Source organism: Budorcas taxicolor, chromosome 17, assembly GCF_023091745.1.
Source record: "Budorcas taxicolor isolate Tak-1 chromosome 17, Takin1.1, whole genome shotgun sequence".
Lineage (NCBI taxonomy): Eukaryota > Metazoa > Chordata > Mammalia > Artiodactyla > Bovidae > Budorcas > Budorcas taxicolor.
The window spans coordinates 61,471,133-61,489,289 of record NC_068926.1 but is presented as its reverse complement, the minus strand read 5'-3'; the positions used below and the strand labels follow the sequence as shown (position 1 = coordinate 61,489,289).

Sequence of the window (18,157 nt, the reverse complement as noted above, 5' to 3'; positions counted from 1 at the left end):
CAGAGAAAGGGGTCTGTTCCTGTCCCACCTTGGAGATGTTTGCCTTCTGTGTTACAGAGGGAGCCAGTGGGAGCTGCCCAGGAGTTTCGTTCTCATGGTCCTGGACACAAGAGTTGGACTCCTGTCTCCTCCCTGGCCTATGTGCTCCTGGGCATGTTTTCCTTCCTTGCTGGGGATGGTTAAATGCCCAATGAAACCTGGCAGGTGTTCATGTGTGTGCTGAGGGACTGGGCATCCAGAAGCAGGCCTCTGGGGACCTGGGTTTGTTCAGGGGCAGAACTAAAATCCAAGTGGCTGAACCCTTGCCTTGCTGTGTGTCCCGAAACAAGTCAGGGCCCTCTCTGGTCTCTTCTCCTCACTGTTATCATCAACTCTGAATTCCCAAACCATTGGGGACAGGGAAAAGGGGAAGGAGCCTCAAAAGATGACCTCTGGGAAAATGATTTTTTACATTATATATATATATGTAAATATAACTGAATCAGTTTGCTGAACTCCTGAAAACTAACACAATATTTTAAATCAGCTATACTTCAATTATTAAAAAAAAAAAAAAAACACGACCTCTGGCCCCCTATGAAATTACTTGCTTTACAAACACTTTACAGCACTAGCCATATACCAGGTCCTGTTCTAAGCACTTTGCAAGTGTTTTAATCTTTGTATTAAGCCTGTGAGATAGGGACCACTGTTACCCCCATTTTACAGATGGGGAAATCAAGGTACAAAAAGGGCTGGCAGTGTGCTCAAAGACACAGACCTAACCCATATCAAGCCCTCATAATCCAGCTCAAGGGGCCATGTTTTTAACTACAAGCCTCCCTTGAGAGCAGCGGACAGGCTGGGGGCGAGGCCTGGGTTGGGCCGGAAGACTCTGAGTTTCCTTTTCCCCTGGTGTGAGTTTTGGTTTTCTCCCCTCTCCTCCCCCTGCACACAGAAGTTCCTTATTCTCCTCAGCCTCCCGCTCTGCCACTAGCTCTCATCTCAGCAGCCAGTCAGAGCCATGGGCAGCTGGGAGTCCCATCTCTATGAACAGCCTTCTGAGAAACTGGAGGAGTTTATCCAGAACTACCTGAGGCCCTCTGAAGACTGTCAGAAAGACATCGACCAGTCAGTGGACACCATCTGTGCAGTCCTGCAGGAACCCTGCCAGTCCCTCACCGTGACAGGGGTGGCCAAAGTGAGTAGATGGCTGGAGTCAGTGCTTCTGGGACCCAGGAGGCAGAAGGACTTGGTGCTGAGCACCTGCTGTGTTCTGGGCCCTGGGTGCACAAGAATCACCTTGTCTAAGCCCATACTTGAGTGACATGATGGAACAGGGTGTAGAGTTTAGGGGTACAGGTTGGGAGAGCGCTGATTCTGCCCCTTACTGCTGTGTGACCCGGGGTAGGTTGCTTAACCTCTCTGTGCCTCAGTGTCCGAATGTGTAAAATGGGAGGGGAATAATAGTCAGTGCCAAGTGTTAAGAGGCTTAAACACATAATGTTCTGGCAAGAACTTGGTACAAAGCCACAGCAGTAAATTAGCTGTGGTTACTTATGTCATTTTTATCCTCCCCATTTTACAGACGAGTAAACTGGGCCTACGAGAGTTCAATAAAACTATTCAAGGATGTTCTGTGATTTCTCAACACTGAGGAGGTGGGACGCCTCATCAGTTAGACATGTTTGGTGCTCTGGCACAAACCCCAGGGTGGAGGCTGAAGAATCTAGAATTTTGATAAAGAAATGATGCTGGGAAGCTGCCAGGACCCTAGGGTGGGGAGGGGATTATGTATGCCCGGCCCCACCCCCGTGCTCTCCAGCACCAGAATCACACTTCTCAGCCATGTGCTTTCTGGCCTCCGCCCTTACACACACCCACTAGCCCTAGGAGTAAAGACACCTGGACACATGGTGTCTCCTGTCTTGGCCCAGATAAGGAAAATGAAGCTTGGGGAAGTTATTATTTGTTGGCATTCGACCTGGGATTTTAAGCTCAGGTAATCTATTTGGAAGGCCTTCCCTGGTGGCTCTGTGGTAAAGAATCCACACTGAGGTGCAGGAGACATGGGTTCGATCCCTGGGTCAGGAAGATCCCCTGGAGAAGGAAATGGCAGCCCACTCCAGTATTCTTGCCTGGGAAATCCCGTGGACAGAGGAGCCTGATGGGCAACAGTGGGTGGGGTTGCAGAATTGGATACGACTGAGCGACTAAAGGGGCTTCCCTAGTGACTAAACAATGGCGACAATTTGGGAGAGTGCACCCTTAACCACTGTGCAGTCCTACCTCTCAAATTTGTTAACTTTTTTCTCATTAAAAAAAATACGTACAACAAGTGCACAGATCTGTGTACAGCTTGATGGATTGCCACAGACATACATGTGTGACCTATACCCAGATCAAGAAATAAAATTTTCCCAGCCCCTACCCAAGAGTCCCTGGGTCCCTTGTCCAGTCATTACCCTCAACCCCAGCCAACCACTCTCCTGACTTCTAACAGCATAGATTAGTTTTGCCTGTTTTTAAACTTCGTATAGAGTGACCAACCTTCCGGGTTTGTCCGCGACTGAAGGGTTTTCTGGGACATGGACGTCTCGGGGCTAAAACTGAGCAGGTTGGTCTCCCCATCTAAAAGGCTTCGTGCGCTGCGCGGCTTTAACGGGTGGGCTTTGTTTTCGACGCACCGGTCGATGAAGGGCACGTCGTTGCGTGCAGCTGTTGTTTTCTCACTTTGTTGTTGCCATGTACTCCGTTGTGTCTGCTCTCCTGCTGATGGTCATCCAAGTTGCCTTCTGTTTGGGGCTTGTGGGGGAAATGTTGCTGTGGGTGTCCTGATTCAGCTCTTTGGGTGGACAGATGAACCCCAGACGTGTGGGACTTCTGCTCGAGTTGAGAAATACCTCTGCCTGTTTGGGTGCCCAGTGACCCCAGAGGGTTCAGACTTTCACATCTGCCTGTCTGTTGCTGGTAGGGCGGCTCCTACGGCCGGAGAACGGTCTTGAGAGGCAACTCCGATGGTACCCTTGTCGTCTTCTTCCGGGACCTTGAGCAATTCCAGGACCAGGAAAAAAGACAATATGAACTCCTTGGCAAAATCTGGGCACAGATGAAGCACTGTGAGTCCACGCTGAATCTGGCAGCCAAGATGGAGCTCCAGAACACCAATAGGACCTCCAGGGTCACTGTCCAGCTTTCCACAAAACAGCAGAGCATCACTTTCAACGTGCTGCCTGCCTTCAACGCTCTGGGTGAGCCCTCCTGGGTGTGCAGGGTGGTAGGCAGGGTTGGAGGTATGGGTCTGGAAGGGCTTGTCAAGAGAACAAAGCCAATGAAAGGGGTGGTGGGTAGCATGGGGATGGAATAAATACCACTGAAAGTGAAAAGAAAGTGAAAGTGCTAATCACTCAGTTGTATCCGATTCTTTGTGACCCCATGGACTGTAACCTGCCAGGCTCCTCTATCCATGGAATTCTCCAGGCAAGAACACTGGAGTGGGTTGCCATTCTCTTCTCCAAGGGATCTTCCCCAGCCAGGGATCAAACCCTCGTCTCCTGCAGTGCAGGCGTGTTCTTTACTGTTTAAGCCGCCAGGGAAGACTTTCAAGAGAGAAGACCCCTCCTACCTTGAACTTACTCTGTTCTTTAGGACCTCTCCTTTAACTCCTAACTGACTTTGGAGGAAATGTTCTAGACTCTAGAACCTAGAGTTCCTCAAATTGTGATATGCACACAAATCCCCTGAGAAACTTGTTAAAATGATGGCTCTGATTCAAGAGATTGGGGTCCAGAATTCTGTATTTTCAACAAGCTTCATGGTGGTTGCTGCCCTTCTGTGGACCATAGTGAAGATGTAAACTAGAATAAACGTTGGCTAGAGGTAGAGGATAGGGAAAACATCTGAGAAAAGTTCAGCTAGAGCAGGTTTGCAGTTGCCCTCTAATCAGGTCAACATCAAGGCAAGGATCTTCCATAGGCAACAGTTTGAATGGATCAATGGTTGGATGGAAGGATGGTTGACTGGATGGATGGATGGATGGGTGGATGGATGGTTGACTGGATGAATGGATGAGAGGATGGTTGACTGGGTGGATGGATGGATGGATGAGAGGATGGTTGACTGGGTGGATGGATGGATGGCTGACTGGATGGATGGATGGATGGATGGTTGACTGGGTGGATGAGTGGATGGTTGACTGGATGAATGGATGAAAGGATGGTTGACTGGATGGATGGATGGTTGGTTTATTGGGTGGATAAGACTCACCATAGTCACAGCTTAGTCTCAAGCATTAGGTATACATATTATCACAAACTTAATTATCAGAGTTGACATCCAACCCCTCATTAAACAAATGGAATCAGAAAGACATGACTGTATCCAGGGCCACACACCCAGTTACTGACAGAACTAGAATGAAAGCCCGAGTCTTGTAAGAGTCAGGCCTGGTGCCTTCAAGGTGGACACACACACACACACACACACACAGAACCTGATGACTCACATTCACAGAAAGGTGACCTAGTTCAGAGGAAAAAAGGCAGCAGTTTGTGAGTTAGGCAGCCCTAAATTCTCACCCTGATCCTACTACTAACCCACCTTTGTCCAACGGTAAGATTAAAGCTAGAAAAAGCTAACTTCCAGGGCCTTTCGGACAGTAAGGATTCAGAATACATGCCTGACTCAAAGTGTTACTCACTCAAAGTGTGTGGGTCCAGCTGCTCACCGTCCAAAGTCAATAAATAGGCCAAGCTGATGGAAAGGAAAGTTAGGTTTATTTCAGATGCCAGCAACTTTGGGGGAGGGCAGACATCTGTCCAAAGGTCAACGCCTCCCGCTGATCGTCAGTGGAGACGAGCTTTTTTAGACCAAGGGAGGGGGCTACATGAAGAAAAAGTACAGTCAGCTCTGACAGTCATCTTCAAACTGGTCATCAGTGATCTGAGCAGCGTCATCTCAATTGCTTTAGGTGCAGTTTGTCTTCAGTTCTGGGGTCGGCTTGTTTCCATTTTCTTTGGGGTCCATTCTCAGAACTGCGGCAGCTCGTGTAATGGGCACAGTCTGGCCGTCGTGTAGTTAACTTTTTCCACCTGGAGTTTCAGTATCTATATGACAGCTCATGGATATGGCTCAGAATGTTATCTATAATCCCCGAGAAGGAAACTCTGAATGGTCCTCGACTAAACTTAATGTTGAGTTAGTCATTTAGTGGAGTCTGAATCTTTGCAACCCCATGGACTCTAGCTCAATTATGTTTAATGACTACATTATTATTATTTGGTCCCCTTTGACTCTTTTCCTTTGTTTCTGCATGTTCTCATCTCTCTGGTTAAACTTATCCTTTGACTAAAGTTTTCCTCAGGCAAAAAGCAGACAGAGAGCATGGTGGGGGTGGAAGGAGGCAAGGACCATTGTGTCCTGCTCCATTTCAGCAGAAGGGGCTGGAGACAAGGTGAAGAGACAGTGTGACTCAGAATTCGTAGGATATCCTATGTTCTCTCCTCTGGTTCATGGCAAACAGATGGGGAAACAGTGGAAACAGTGGCTGACTTTATTTTGGAGGGCTCCAGAATCACTGCAGATGGTGATTGCAGCCATGAAATTAAGATTCTTACTCCTTGGAAGGAAAGTTATGACCAACCTAGATAGCACATTCAAAAGCAGAGACATTACTTTGTCAACAAAGGTCCGTCCAGTCAAGGCTATGGTTTTTCCAGTATCATGTATGGATGTGAGAGTTGGACTATAAAGAAAGCTGAGCGCCGAAGAATTGATGCTTTTGAACTGTGGTGTTAAAAAAGACTCTTGAGAGTCCCTTGGACTGCAAGGAAATCCAACAAGTCTATCCTAAAGGAGAGCAGTCCTGGGTGTTCATTGGAGGGACTGATGTTGAAGCTGAAACTCCAATACTTTGGCCACCTGATACGAAGAGCTGACTCATTTGAAAAGACCCTGATGCTGGGAAAGATTGAGGGCAGGAGGAGAAGGGGACGACAGAGGATGAGATGGTTGGATGCCATCACCGACACAATGGACATGGGTTTGAGTGGACTCCGGGAGTTGGTGATGGACAGGGAGGCCTGGCGTGCTGCGGTTCATGGGGTCGCAGAGTCGGACACGACTAAGTGACTGAACTGAACTGAACTTCTCTGGTTCACAGCAGGGTGGTTGGAGATAAGGCCAGAGCGCCCTCTGCTGGTTTCTCCCCGTCATGCAAGCATGATGTAAGAACGGAAAGACCAGGTCTTCCTCACATGTAGTATCCAGGAGCTGCCACGAGATGGCGGCAGAGTGACACATTCCAAACTTGAATCTCTCTCTTTTTTTTTTCCCCCTGATGCTGCTAACTCACTTCAGTCGTGTCCGACTCTGTGTAACCTCATAGACGGCAGCCCACCAGGCTCCCCCGTCCCTGGGATTCTCCAGGCAAGAACACTGGAGTGGGCTGCCATTTCCTTCTCCAATGCATGAAAGTGAAAAGTGAAAGTGAAGTCGCTCAGTCGTGTCCGACCCTCAGCGACCCCATGGACTGCAGCCTACCAGGCTCCTCCGTCCATGGGATTCTCCAGGCAGGAATACTGGAGTGGGGTGCCATCGCCTTCTCCTAGGCTAAACAGTAATTGTTGCTTCCTGAGAAAAGCAGGGCTTCCTTGATGGCTCAGATGGTTGGTCACAACTGAGTGACTGGCATTTCATTTCATTTCTGAGAAAAGTAAAACTACAGGGGAATTTTAAAATTACATTCTTTACTGAGTATTAGCCTAACTACATTTTATTATCCAGCAGGACAGACCACCCCTCACCTTTTACCCCCACCCTCTTCTAGATGAAGCAGTGAGCGCGTGCTATCTAGCTGCATCCAGCCTTCTTTGTGGGCTCACCAAGCCTAGGTTCCCTGAAAATCAGAAGTTCTGCTTCTCTTTCACACCAGGCTTAGGTGAGAAGTCTAGCCCCTGGAGCTATCGAGAGCTCAAAAGATCCTTGGATATGGTGAAAGCCAGGCCCGGTGAGTTCTCAGTCTGCTTCACGGAACTCCAGGAGAAGTTTTTTAGCAACTATCCCAGCAAACTAAAGGATTTGATCCTCTTGGTGAAGCACTGGTTTCAAAAGGTAAATTTCAAATTGTGTGTCCATTGCTATTGATCATCTGTTTCCCTTTGACTGAGATGATTCATCTTGGGTAAAGTGTCAATACAACAGCGTTAAGAATGGTGGCAGTCAAGAAGCCGCCTGCAATGCAAGAGACCCTGGGCCAGGAAGATCCCTTGGAGGAGGAAACCCACTCTGGTATTCTTGGTTGGAGAATCCCACGGACAGAGGAGCCTGGTGGGCCACAGTCCACAGGGTCACGAAGAGTTGGACACAACTGAGTGACTGAACTGAACTGAACTGAACTGAACTGAACATGTTCACATTCAAGAATACAGCTCAGGACTTTACTGGTGGTCCAGGGGTTAGGATACTACTGTTCCAATCCAGGGGCTGCAGGTTTGAACCCTGGTAGGGGAAGTAAGATCCCACATGCCACACACACACACACACACAAAGGAATACATCTCAGTGCATTATTGTAGCCTTTTAGGCAATCCTCAGATCAAAATAGGGCACGTTTCCTGCACCCCAGCAGGCTGCGCACTTCCAGTCTGTACTGCTCCCAAACAAACCTCTGTCCTAACATCTGTCACCACAGTCTAGTTTTGTTTGTTTTTAAACTCGATGTCAATGGAATCATACTAACTGTACTTTACGACTGCCGCGTTTTGCTCAGTATTAGGCCTGAGAGGTTTTCCCATGGTGTTGCAGGGAGTCGTGGTTCTTCACTGTTTGCTACTATTCCATCGCGCTAATACACTGTACTCGGATGCAGTCCACTGCTAAGGGACATATGGGTCGTCCCCAGATTGGGGCTATCATGAGTTAGGCTGCAATGGATATTCCCCTACACGTCCTTTTTTTTTTTGGTGACTTTAAGCAGTCAGTTCCTCTTGGGTAAAACTGCAGGAGTGAAGCTGCTGTGCTATAAGGCATGCTCTGTGTGTGTGTGTGTGTGTGTGTGTGTGTGCATGTGCGTGCACACTCAGGTGCTCAGTCATGTCCAACTCTTTGCGACCCCATGGGCTGTAGCCCACCAGGCTCTTCTGTCCATGAGATTTCCCAGGCAAGAGTACTGGAGAGGGGTACCATTTCTTCCTACAGGGAATCTTCCTGACTCAGGGATCGAGCCCATGTCTCCTGCATCTCCTGCATTGTCTGGTGGGGTGGAATCTTTTACTACTGCTCCACCTGGGAAGTCCATATACCTTATATATGTAGTATATATTCATATATTATATATATATATATGGATGAGTAGGGCATGGCAACCCACTCCAGTATGCTTGCCTGGAGAATCCCCATGGACAGAGGAGCCTGGCAGGCTACCGTCCCTGGGGTTGCATAGAGTCAGACAGGACTGAAGCGACTTAGCTACATATATGACTATGTATGTGCATGTGTATACATGTACACATGGCATATATGAATAAATATATGTGTGGAGTATGTAGATATAAATTTAACTTTAGTAAATACAGCTGAATATTGCTCCCAAACGGTTGCACCAGTTCACACTCCCGTCAGCTGTGTATGATAGTTCCAGGTGCTCCCCGTTCTTGCCAACACTTGCTATTGTCAGTCTATGGGGTTTTAGCCATGATATCATTTCGGTCACTAGCAGGGGATGGTGACTTCCTATAGACTTCTAGTTTCTTGCTTTCAGACCCCTGGCACGGGTCCCAAGTTATCTGCCAGCCTTCTCTCCTCTCACAGTGCCAGGAAAAGCTGATCAATTCCTCCCCGCTGCCTCCATATGCCCTGGAGCTGCTTACGATCTACGCCTGGGAACAGGGGTGTGGAGCGGAGGACTTCGATATGGCTGAAGGTGTCAGGACTGTTCTGAGGCTCATCGAGAAGCAGAAGCAGCTGTGTCTACTGGTCAGTCAACTACAGCTTTGGAGATGAGACTGTCCGCAACATCCTGCTGAGCCAGCTCCAAGCCCCGAGGTACCAAACTTCCCATTCCGTCTCTCCTTCCCTCTTCATCTGCATGCCAGGCTGTGCCCCCTTAGAATGAGGGTCCATCTACACTTTCCCCAGACAGGGGATCTGTCAAAAGAACACCAGCTGCAGTGGTTAAGGAGGCAAAGAGAGGTCTGTCTGAAAGAGGAATGCTTCAACATTTCTCACATTCTAAACTATTGTCCCCTTTTGTTCGCAAAGCAAGCACTTCCCCTCATAGAAAGAAGGGGCTAAGGAGACAGGTCAGCAAAAAGAGGAGACCCTCTTATTAGCTTATGAATGGAACATGTCCGTGAAGCAGAGCGAACAGGACCAGAGGCTAGACATCTTAGACAAAGCACTTCAGCAACTGGGAGGAACTGCAGGAGGTAAAATGCAGATTCCTGGGTGCCCAGTCCAGCCCTCTTTCCCTTAAACTGGTTTCTTCTCCCACTAGCAACTCAACTGATTATTATTTTTTAACCTAATGGAATTTATAGGCCAGTAATCTTGGATCCAACTGACCCAACCTATAATGTGAGCACGGATAACACCTGCTGGCTACTGCTAAAACAAGAAGCTCAAAACTGGTTGCATTCTCTCAGGGAGAACGAGTCACCCGGACCATCTTGGAATGTTCTGGTGAGAGGACTTTCCAGCACAGCTGGTGTGCTGCTGCAGACAGGGCCCGCCTGACACTTGGACTACAGTCTATCCAAGATCACCCTAAGTTGGTTGCCCAGAGCTGCTGTGACATAGTGCCACACACTGGTGGCTTAAAGCAACAGAAATGTATTCCGTCTCAGTTCTGGGGACTAGAAGCCCAAGATCAAGGCATCAGCAGGACCGTGCTCTTTCTGAAGGCTCCAAGGGAGAGTGCCTCCATGCCTCTTCCAGCCTCTGATGGTTGCAAGAAATCCTTGGCGTGTGGCAGCATCACCCCAGTCCCCGCCTCTGTTGTCGCGTGAGCCTCTCTTGCGTCTTCACAACATCTTCCCTCCATGCTTGTCTGTCTCTGCGTCTCTCTGCTCTTCTTATAAGGACCCCAGTCATACAGAATAAGGGGCCTACAGGAACGACCTCATCTCAGCTTGATTCTTTTCACTGTTTGCTCACCGTCCGACTCTTTTGTGTCCCATGGACTAGCCCCCCAGGCTCCTCTGTCCACAGGATTTCCTGGGCAAGAATACTGCAGTGGGTTGCCGTTTCCGGCTCCAGAGGATCGTCCTCACCCAAGGATCAAGCCAGCACCTCCTGCATTAGCAGATGGATTCTTCACCACTGAACGACCAGGGGCGGCCCCTTAACTTGATTACCTCTTTGCAAAGACTCTGTTTCCAAATAAGGTCACATGAATAGAGCCTAGAGGTCGGGACTTCAATGCAGTTTTTAGGAGGACGCAGTTCAGTCTGTACACACACCCTTAGGGGCCTTCCCTTCCATTAATATGATGGTGAAGTGTAAAGTTGAACAAAGGAACGGGGGCATCTGCAAACGAGAGGTTAGTTTCTGCAAGAGAGGAGCAGGTGAGAAGGTGGAGACAGGTGAAATGGAGCAGAGCCCAGGAGACGTGCGTGGTGGCCCCCTAGCAGATGCTGGATCAGGCCCTGAGCTCCCTTCACACACTGTGGGGGTGGGGTGAGAGTGGGAAGGGAGGCTGGAGATGGGAGCTAATGATGCGGCCAGATGCATTGACTTCCCCTCTCCCCTCCCCCAAAGGAGAAGCACATCGATCCGCACATGTCTGGTCATACCTGCAAGGTCCCACCCTCGCATAAGGTAGGCAGAGTCATAGAGCAGGACGCTGACTTTGGGGAGGCGTATCGCTGTTTCCCCCCACCCCTCACCCGGAGCAAGAAGCAAACTGCCTCCGCAGACAGAGGCCTGAGCAAAACAGCAAAGAGAAGAGGCTCGGGTGAGCTGTCTTGAGCTGTGGTCCACAGGGCACATGCCATCTGACGTTTTCTACTGAAGAGGAGAGAACCGCACTTCTGGGCGGGTGTCAGACCCCTTTACACGTCAGAATATGGTTTCCTTCCAGAAGCGACTGCAGGTGCGAGGGAACGAGCAGGTCCACTCTCCACGACCCCATTTGATTTGAGAGCAGGGAACTGCCCCCTTCAGAATGAGCACACAGCCCCTCTGACCCCAGGATATCCCTCTCTTCAACACACTTAGAGGGAACAACATCCCCTGCCGTGAAGGGTCGAATAGTGTCCCGGAAAATTCACGTCCCCCCAGATCCTCAGCGTGTGACCTTCTTTGGAAGCAGGGTCTTTGCAGGTATCATTAGTTAAGGGGTCACCCTGGATCAGCGTGGGCTCTGAATCCAATGGCTGGGTCTTATAAGAAGACACTCAGGGACAGACATAGAGGGGACGAGGTCACGTGACAACAGAGGCAGGGGTAGGCATGATGCCGCCACGAGACAAGGAAGACTGCAGGACTGCCAGAAGCTGGAAGATGCGAGGAAGGATTCTCCCAGGAGTCTTGGGAGAGAGCCCGGCCCCGCCTGTGCTTTGATTTCAGGCGTTTAGTCTCCAGAACCGTGGTTTCCAGCAGCACCTGCAAACCCAGTCCACCTGGGCACAGGGTGTTTAACAGAAGCTGATAGAACCTTGACAAAAGGAATCAGTGTGATCGTCAGGAGTCAACAATACCCACAACCAATGGGAAAATAAGGAAGGAATATGGCAGTAGGAGAAGCAATTCATAGGAGGTACTGGCAATTGGCAGACGAAGCCAGAACAGAAAGTGGAAATGAGAGAGTGATTCAGAGCCCAGGGCATCATTTACATTTTGTAAGAGAATGTAATTTAAATGGTGGCTCAATGGTAAAGAATCCACCTGCAACCCAGGAGATATATGTTCAATCCCTGGGTTGGGAAAATCTCCTGGAGGAGAAGACGACAACCCACCCCAATATTCTCGCCTGGAGAATTCCATAGACAGAGGAGCCTGGCGGGCTACAGTCCATGGGGTCGCAAAGAGGCAGACAGGACTGAGCAACTGAGCACCCTCCATTTACAGTTATTATAAAATAGTGGCTTTATTCCCCATGGTGTACAGTATGTCACTGCAGCTTATTTCATCCCTAATAGTTTACACCTCTTACACCCCACCTCTATTGGCCCTGCTCCCCGCCCTTCCCCCACTGTAATCACTAGTCTGTTCTCTGTGTCTGTGAGTCTGTAAAGCTATGCAGTCTTTACCGGAAGTATTTAGGACGTTGACTTGAGAAGGAGGTCATTGAAAACTAACCCATCCATTGTTTGTGGGTAAATTCACACATCAGAAAGTGTGGGACAAACCACCTTTGGAATCAGAGGATTCTATTTCTTGGGAAAATGAAACACTCTGCTTAGGACTCAACCCTAATTGGAGACACAAACTTGGGGCTACCCCTGGCAACCTCATCAATTAGCCCGACAGGAGCCAGCCCACTGAGGCGAGGGGCGAGCTCTAGAAAACGCTGTATCTCGATTTGCCTTTCTTCCCTAGGGGGGGTCGACTGCGAAAGGCACAGCTCTGAAGACTGGCTCTGATGCCAGCCTCGTAGTGTTCGCAGACTCGCTGAAAAGCTACACCTCCCTAAAAAATGAGAGCTGCAACATCATCAAGGAAATCCATGAGCAGCTGGAAGCCTGTCAGCAGCAGAAGGATTTTGAAGTGAAGTTTGAGATTTCAAAATGGTAGCCTCCCTGGGTGCTGAGCTTCACTCTGAAATCCAAAGTCCTCAATGAAAGTGTTGACTTTGATGTGCTGCCTGCATTTAATGCCCTGGGTAAGACTCCCGAGATTTGAGCCTCTGGAAGAGGCTTCTGGCGTGATGGAAGAAGGAAGAAGGATTCTGGTGTGATGGAGGCAGGGGCGGGGTAGAGGGAAAGTCACGTGACTTACTGATCAGTCTTGGATCCAGTGCCCCAACAGGTGACATAAGGACACCAGCATCTTATACCTGTGTGCATTTTTATCCTCATTCAAGTATCCTGATGAAGGCCAGAGAGCTTCCCTGGTGGTTCAGTGGTAAAGAATCTGCCTGCCAATGCAGGAGATGCAGGTTCGATCCCTGGGTTGGGAAGATCCCCTGGAGGAGGAAATGGCAACCCACTCCAGTACTCTTGCCTGGAGAATCCCATGGACAGAGGAGCCTGGAAGGCTGCAGTCCATGGGGCCGCAGAGTCTGACACGACTTAGTGACTCAACAACAGCAACAGCCAGAACCTGCATCGTATATTCCCAGGGTATCACTTGCTGCTGCTGCTGCTGCTAAGTCACTTCAGTCGTGTCCGACTCTATGAGACCCCATAGACAGCAGCCCACCAGATTCCCCTGTCCCTGGGATTCTCCAGGCAAGAACACTGGAGTGGGTTGCCATTTCCTTCTCAAATGATGAAAGTGAAAAGTGAAAGCAAAGCCGCTCAGTCGTGTCCGACTTGCAGTGACCCCAGGGACTGCAGCACAATGGTTCTCCGTCCATGGGATTTTCCAGGCAAGAGTACTGGAGTGGGGTGCCATTGTCGTCTCAGATCAAAAAATGAGGTACACAGGAATTCAGCACACATTTATAGATAAAATGCCTCAAGTATTAGGGAAGGAAATTTTAAAAATAGACTTTGGGAGAAATTCTGAGGCAAAAACAGGAAATCTGGGTGTTCACTTTCAATCATAGGCAAAAATTTCCTTTGGAAATTCAATTTCTAAGTGACAGATACACAATGATGTATTAAAAGAAACCAAGGGTGTGTCAGGCATTTTCCAAATCAAAATCAAGAAGACTCTGGTCCTTTCCTTCTGAATGGTTCTTCGTGTCTTTAGAGAGGAAATGACAGTAGGTAGATTGGGGGTCAGCTAACTTTTTCAAGCCTGGGTCTCCTGCGTTGCAGGCAGGTTCCTTACCATCTGAGCCACCAGGGAAGCCCTATAAAAGATAAGAGAGCAAATACTTTCAGCTTTAAGGACCATAGTGTATCCATCACAACTACTCAACTCTGCCTTTGTAGCTTGAAAGCAGTCATAGGCAATACATTAATAAGTGAGCATGACTGTGTTCCAATAAAGCTTTATTTATAAAAACAAGAAAGGGGCCAGATGTCATCTGGGGGCCAGAGTTTCCAAAGTTCAGGTTAGCACTGTCCAGAAAGCCTTTCTGCAATAACAAAAATGTCCTATGGAGAGCTTGAAATATGGCTAGTGCTACTGAGGAACTAAATTTTTCAATTTTCCTTTAATGAGTTTGATGCAAATAGCCATCTTGGCTGATGACTACCCTGTAGGACAGTGCAGATCTAGGTAACCCTTTAATAATGCCATCTATAGTCATATAAACCATATAATTTTTAATAACTCACTACTCGGCAGATATTAGGCATCAGTAGTTTACATACACTAATAGAGTTAAAGTAATTTCCCAGGATTAAATTATATTAACAGTGTTTTGAGATCTGTTACTGTCTAGAGAGACTATAGCATAATGTAAATTTCTCGCCCATGCTAGGTGAACTGAAGTCTGGCTCCACACCCAGCCCCAGGACCTATGCTGAACTCATCTATTTGTACAAACCTTCTGATGTTTTCCTGAGGGGAGAGTTTTCTGCATGTTTCACGAAGCTACAGCGCAATTTTGTTCGCTCCCTGCCCCCAAAACTGAAGGATTTAATCCGCCTGGTGAAGCACTGGTACAAAGGGGTATGACGGCTCTTTTCCTAGAGCCACCTCATAATTACTATTTTTAATTCTCTATTTATTGTATTTTTAAAAATGCTTCTACTTATTTTTGGCTTTACCGGGTCTTGGTTGCGGCCTGGGCTTTTCTCTAGTTGCGGCAGGTGGGGGCTACTGTCTGGCGCGGTGCACAGGCTTCTCACTGTGGTGGCTTCTCCTGTTGTGGAGCACGGGCTCTCGGTGCACGGCAGCTGCAGCACGTGGGCTCAGCAGTTGCAGCTCCCGGGCTTTAGAGCGCAGGCCCCGTAGTTGTGGTGCATGGGCTCAGTTGCCCCGCCACATGCGGCATCTTCCCAGACCAGGGATCAAACTTGTGTCTTCTACACTGGCGGGCAGATTCTTTACCACTGAGCCACCAGGGAAGCCCTGATTGTGTTGATTTCTGATTGCGCTGGGCGTGGGCTGCATGTGGGCTGCACTGTTGCTGCACGTGGGCTCTCTCCAGTTGCAGTGAGCAGGGGCTACTCTTGAGTTGTGGTGTGTGGGCTTCTCACTGCGGTGGCTTCTCTTGTGCTGGAGCACAAGCCCTAGGCATGCAGGCTTCAGTACCACTTGGGGCTCAGTTGCCCCACTGCATGTGAGGTCTTCCCAGAGCGGGGATTGAATGCAAGTCCTCTGCATTGGCAGGCAGGTTCTTAGCCACCGGACCGTCCTGGTCTTCATTTTTATCAGTACTCTGTGACCACGAAACCAGCACTTATCTGGTGCTCACACTTGCCCATGCTGGGTGGGGACGGAACCACATTAAGGAATCTTCCCGCTCTTAACCTGCGTGTCTTAGTGGCGTTCACATCCCTGACCCCATTGAGTCGGGTCACATGCAAGCCCCTCATACCCCCAAAGCTGCTGCATGTGGCTTATTCTGCCTCTGCTCTGGCACCCAAAGAATTCTGGAGCCGAAGGGAGGGTGAAGTCGGGATGTGCATGCCTGCAAGTCGCCAGCATGGCTTACCTACTGATGAGTGCCCACAACACACACAGACGCTACTCTTGGAAGGCAGGTTGGAGTGACAGGCGGCACCAGTGGCTGCATTTTCTATACTGGTTTACCTCCATTCACTTCCATCAGCTCATGGGGGCACTTTCTGAGCCCCACACAATAGCTGCTCTTTCGGGAGATGTTCCCTTTCTGTGTCCAGATTCCCGAAGCTGGAAAAGACTGAATCTGTGTCTATGCCGAGCCCCAGGGAGCTCAGAGGACTCAGGGCTCCTGGGTGACCTTGGGCAAGTCACTTCACTTCATCGTGGTGACCTCTGCCTGCTGGGTAGGGACATTGGAGGATCAGGAATGAATGATGCAGGTGGAATGTCTGGCCACATAATTAGCACAGACTGGGGCTTTTGGAAGTGGTGAAAGTGTTAGTGGCTAAGTTGTGTCTGACTCTGCGGCCCCACAGACTGTAGCCCGCCAGGCTCCTCTGTCCATGGCATTCCCCAGGCAAGAATACTGGAGTGGGTTGCCATGCCCTCCTAGAGGGGATCTTTCCAACCCAGAGATGGAACTCGGGTCTCCCTCATTGCAGGCAGATTCTCTACAGTCCGAGCCACCGAAATCCAGGACAAGACTGTGTTATAACTCTGGGAAGGCACATAAAGGCACAGTTCAGCAAAGAAGCCTGCGCAGCTGCCTTTGAGCTGCAGAGCGGCCCTTCTCAGGCCCCTGCAGACCGGTCCCCCCAGGGCTGAGTCTCATGACTCGGTTGTTCTGCTGTGGCTGCAGCATCCTTCGGTGCACCTTCTTGCTACGTGCGTGTCACCTCCCTGCTTTAACCGGTATCGTCTGATGTTTCCATTCTTCCCTCAGTGTGAAAGCAAGTTGAAGCAAAAGGGGTCTCTGCCCCCTAAGTACACCTTGGAGCTGCTCACCATCTACGCCTGGGAGAAGGGGAGTGGGGCACAGGATTTTGACACAGCTGAAGGTTTCCGGACAGTCCTAGAGTTGGTCATAAAATATCAGCATCTCTGCGTCTTCTGGACGGTCAACTACAGTTTTGATGATGAGATTCTGAGGAACTTCCTCCTGACCCAGATCCAGAGAACCAGGTGCCCCAGACCTCTCCGTTTCTTAACCTTATTCCCTCCAACACTGTTTTGGTGACCAGAATTCACCTCCCAGGGGCCCTGATTCATTATTCCTCATATGAAACTGAGAAGGGAACTGTGCTGACCGTCAGAACCTCCCACGGTCTCCAGGGAGGCAGGGGAAATGTCATCCAGGAGGAACAGAGAGGGAAGGACCAGGGTACCAGGTCCTGAGTTGCTTTCATCTTTCTAGGTCAGAAGGAAAAGCAGGGATCCGTTAGCGGTCTAAAAGGTGTGGGAGTTGGAAGAGTGTCCCTGAGAAATAGTGCTATTATTCACTGCTGAAGGATCCTGCAGGTTATTTTTTAGATCGGGTTCCCATCTCCATCCTACAAATCGGTTATCCTCAAGAATAGGAAGGAATCTTCGTGCATCCACTCAGCGCCAGCAGCAGGGAACCAAAACAAGGGAAGCAAGAGAAAAGAAAGGAACATTGAGAAAGAATGGAGGAAGGAGGGGGAAAAAAAGAGAGAGAAAGATACCGTGGCTTGCCAGCCATGGTGTGACCAGCTTGACAGTGTGCGCCCGGTCACTCAGTCACGTCCGACCCTTCGCAGCCCCGTGAGGCTCTAGCCCACCAGGCTCCTCTGTCCATGAGATTTCTCAGGCAAGAATACTGGAGTAGGTTGCCATTTCCTCCTCCAGGGGATCTTCCCAACCCAAGGATCAAACTTGCATCTCCTGTGTTGGCAGACAGGTTCTTTCTTTAATCACTGAGCCACCTGGGAAATAGAGTTGATTAAATGATAAATCATATTTCAGTTGCACCAGGATGGGGAGATGTTTATATCATGCCTTCATGTGCGTAATAACAAATAGCTTTCTAAACTTTTCTGACAAATATGATTTAATTCTAGGAAATCCTTTCGAACTGTTTCGGTACATTGGAATGACTGATATCTAAGCTAGAAAGACGCATTGTTTTATCATGGAAAAGAGAATGGGCCCCTAATTCTGAGGGCACCATTTCCGAAAAACCATGTCTCTAATGACTCCTAACCTCTCGTTTAGGCCTGTGATCTTGGACTCAGCCGATCCTACTGGCGACGTGGGTGGAGGGGACCGTTGGTGTTGGCATCTTCTAGCGAAAGAAGCGACTGAATGGTTGTCTTCTCTCTGCTTCAAAGATAAGTCGGGATGTCCCATACAACCGTGGAAAGTGCCCAAAAAAGTCATCTAAAGAAGTGTCTGGAGATTACCCAGACACTTGGGCTTCCATCCAAGAGCTTCCTCTGCTCTAGGAACTTGAGATTCACTCAGCCACACATTACAGATAGCCCAACACAGGCGCTTAAACAATTGGCTTTTTTTGGTCCCATTTGATGAAATCCTAAGG

At 49.2% G+C, this 18,157-nt stretch overlaps 1 protein-coding gene across 1 annotated transcript; it reads left to right on the top strand.

The window, feature by feature from the left end:
- Nucleotides 1–1,003: 1,003 nt before the first annotated feature.
- On the top strand, nt 1,004–18,001 carry OAS2 (2'-5'-oligoadenylate synthetase 2). The gene is given in 11 exon segments (XM_052654458.1): nt 1,004–1,180; nt 2,954–3,230; nt 6,911–7,089; nt 8,788–8,939; nt 8,941–9,021; nt 9,516–9,657; nt 10,735–10,794; nt 12,517–12,799; nt 14,513–14,703; nt 16,544–16,782; nt 17,833–18,001. Coding segments are annotated over 11 exon segments (1,950 nt in total).
- Nucleotides 18,002–18,157: the final 156 nt, after the last annotated feature.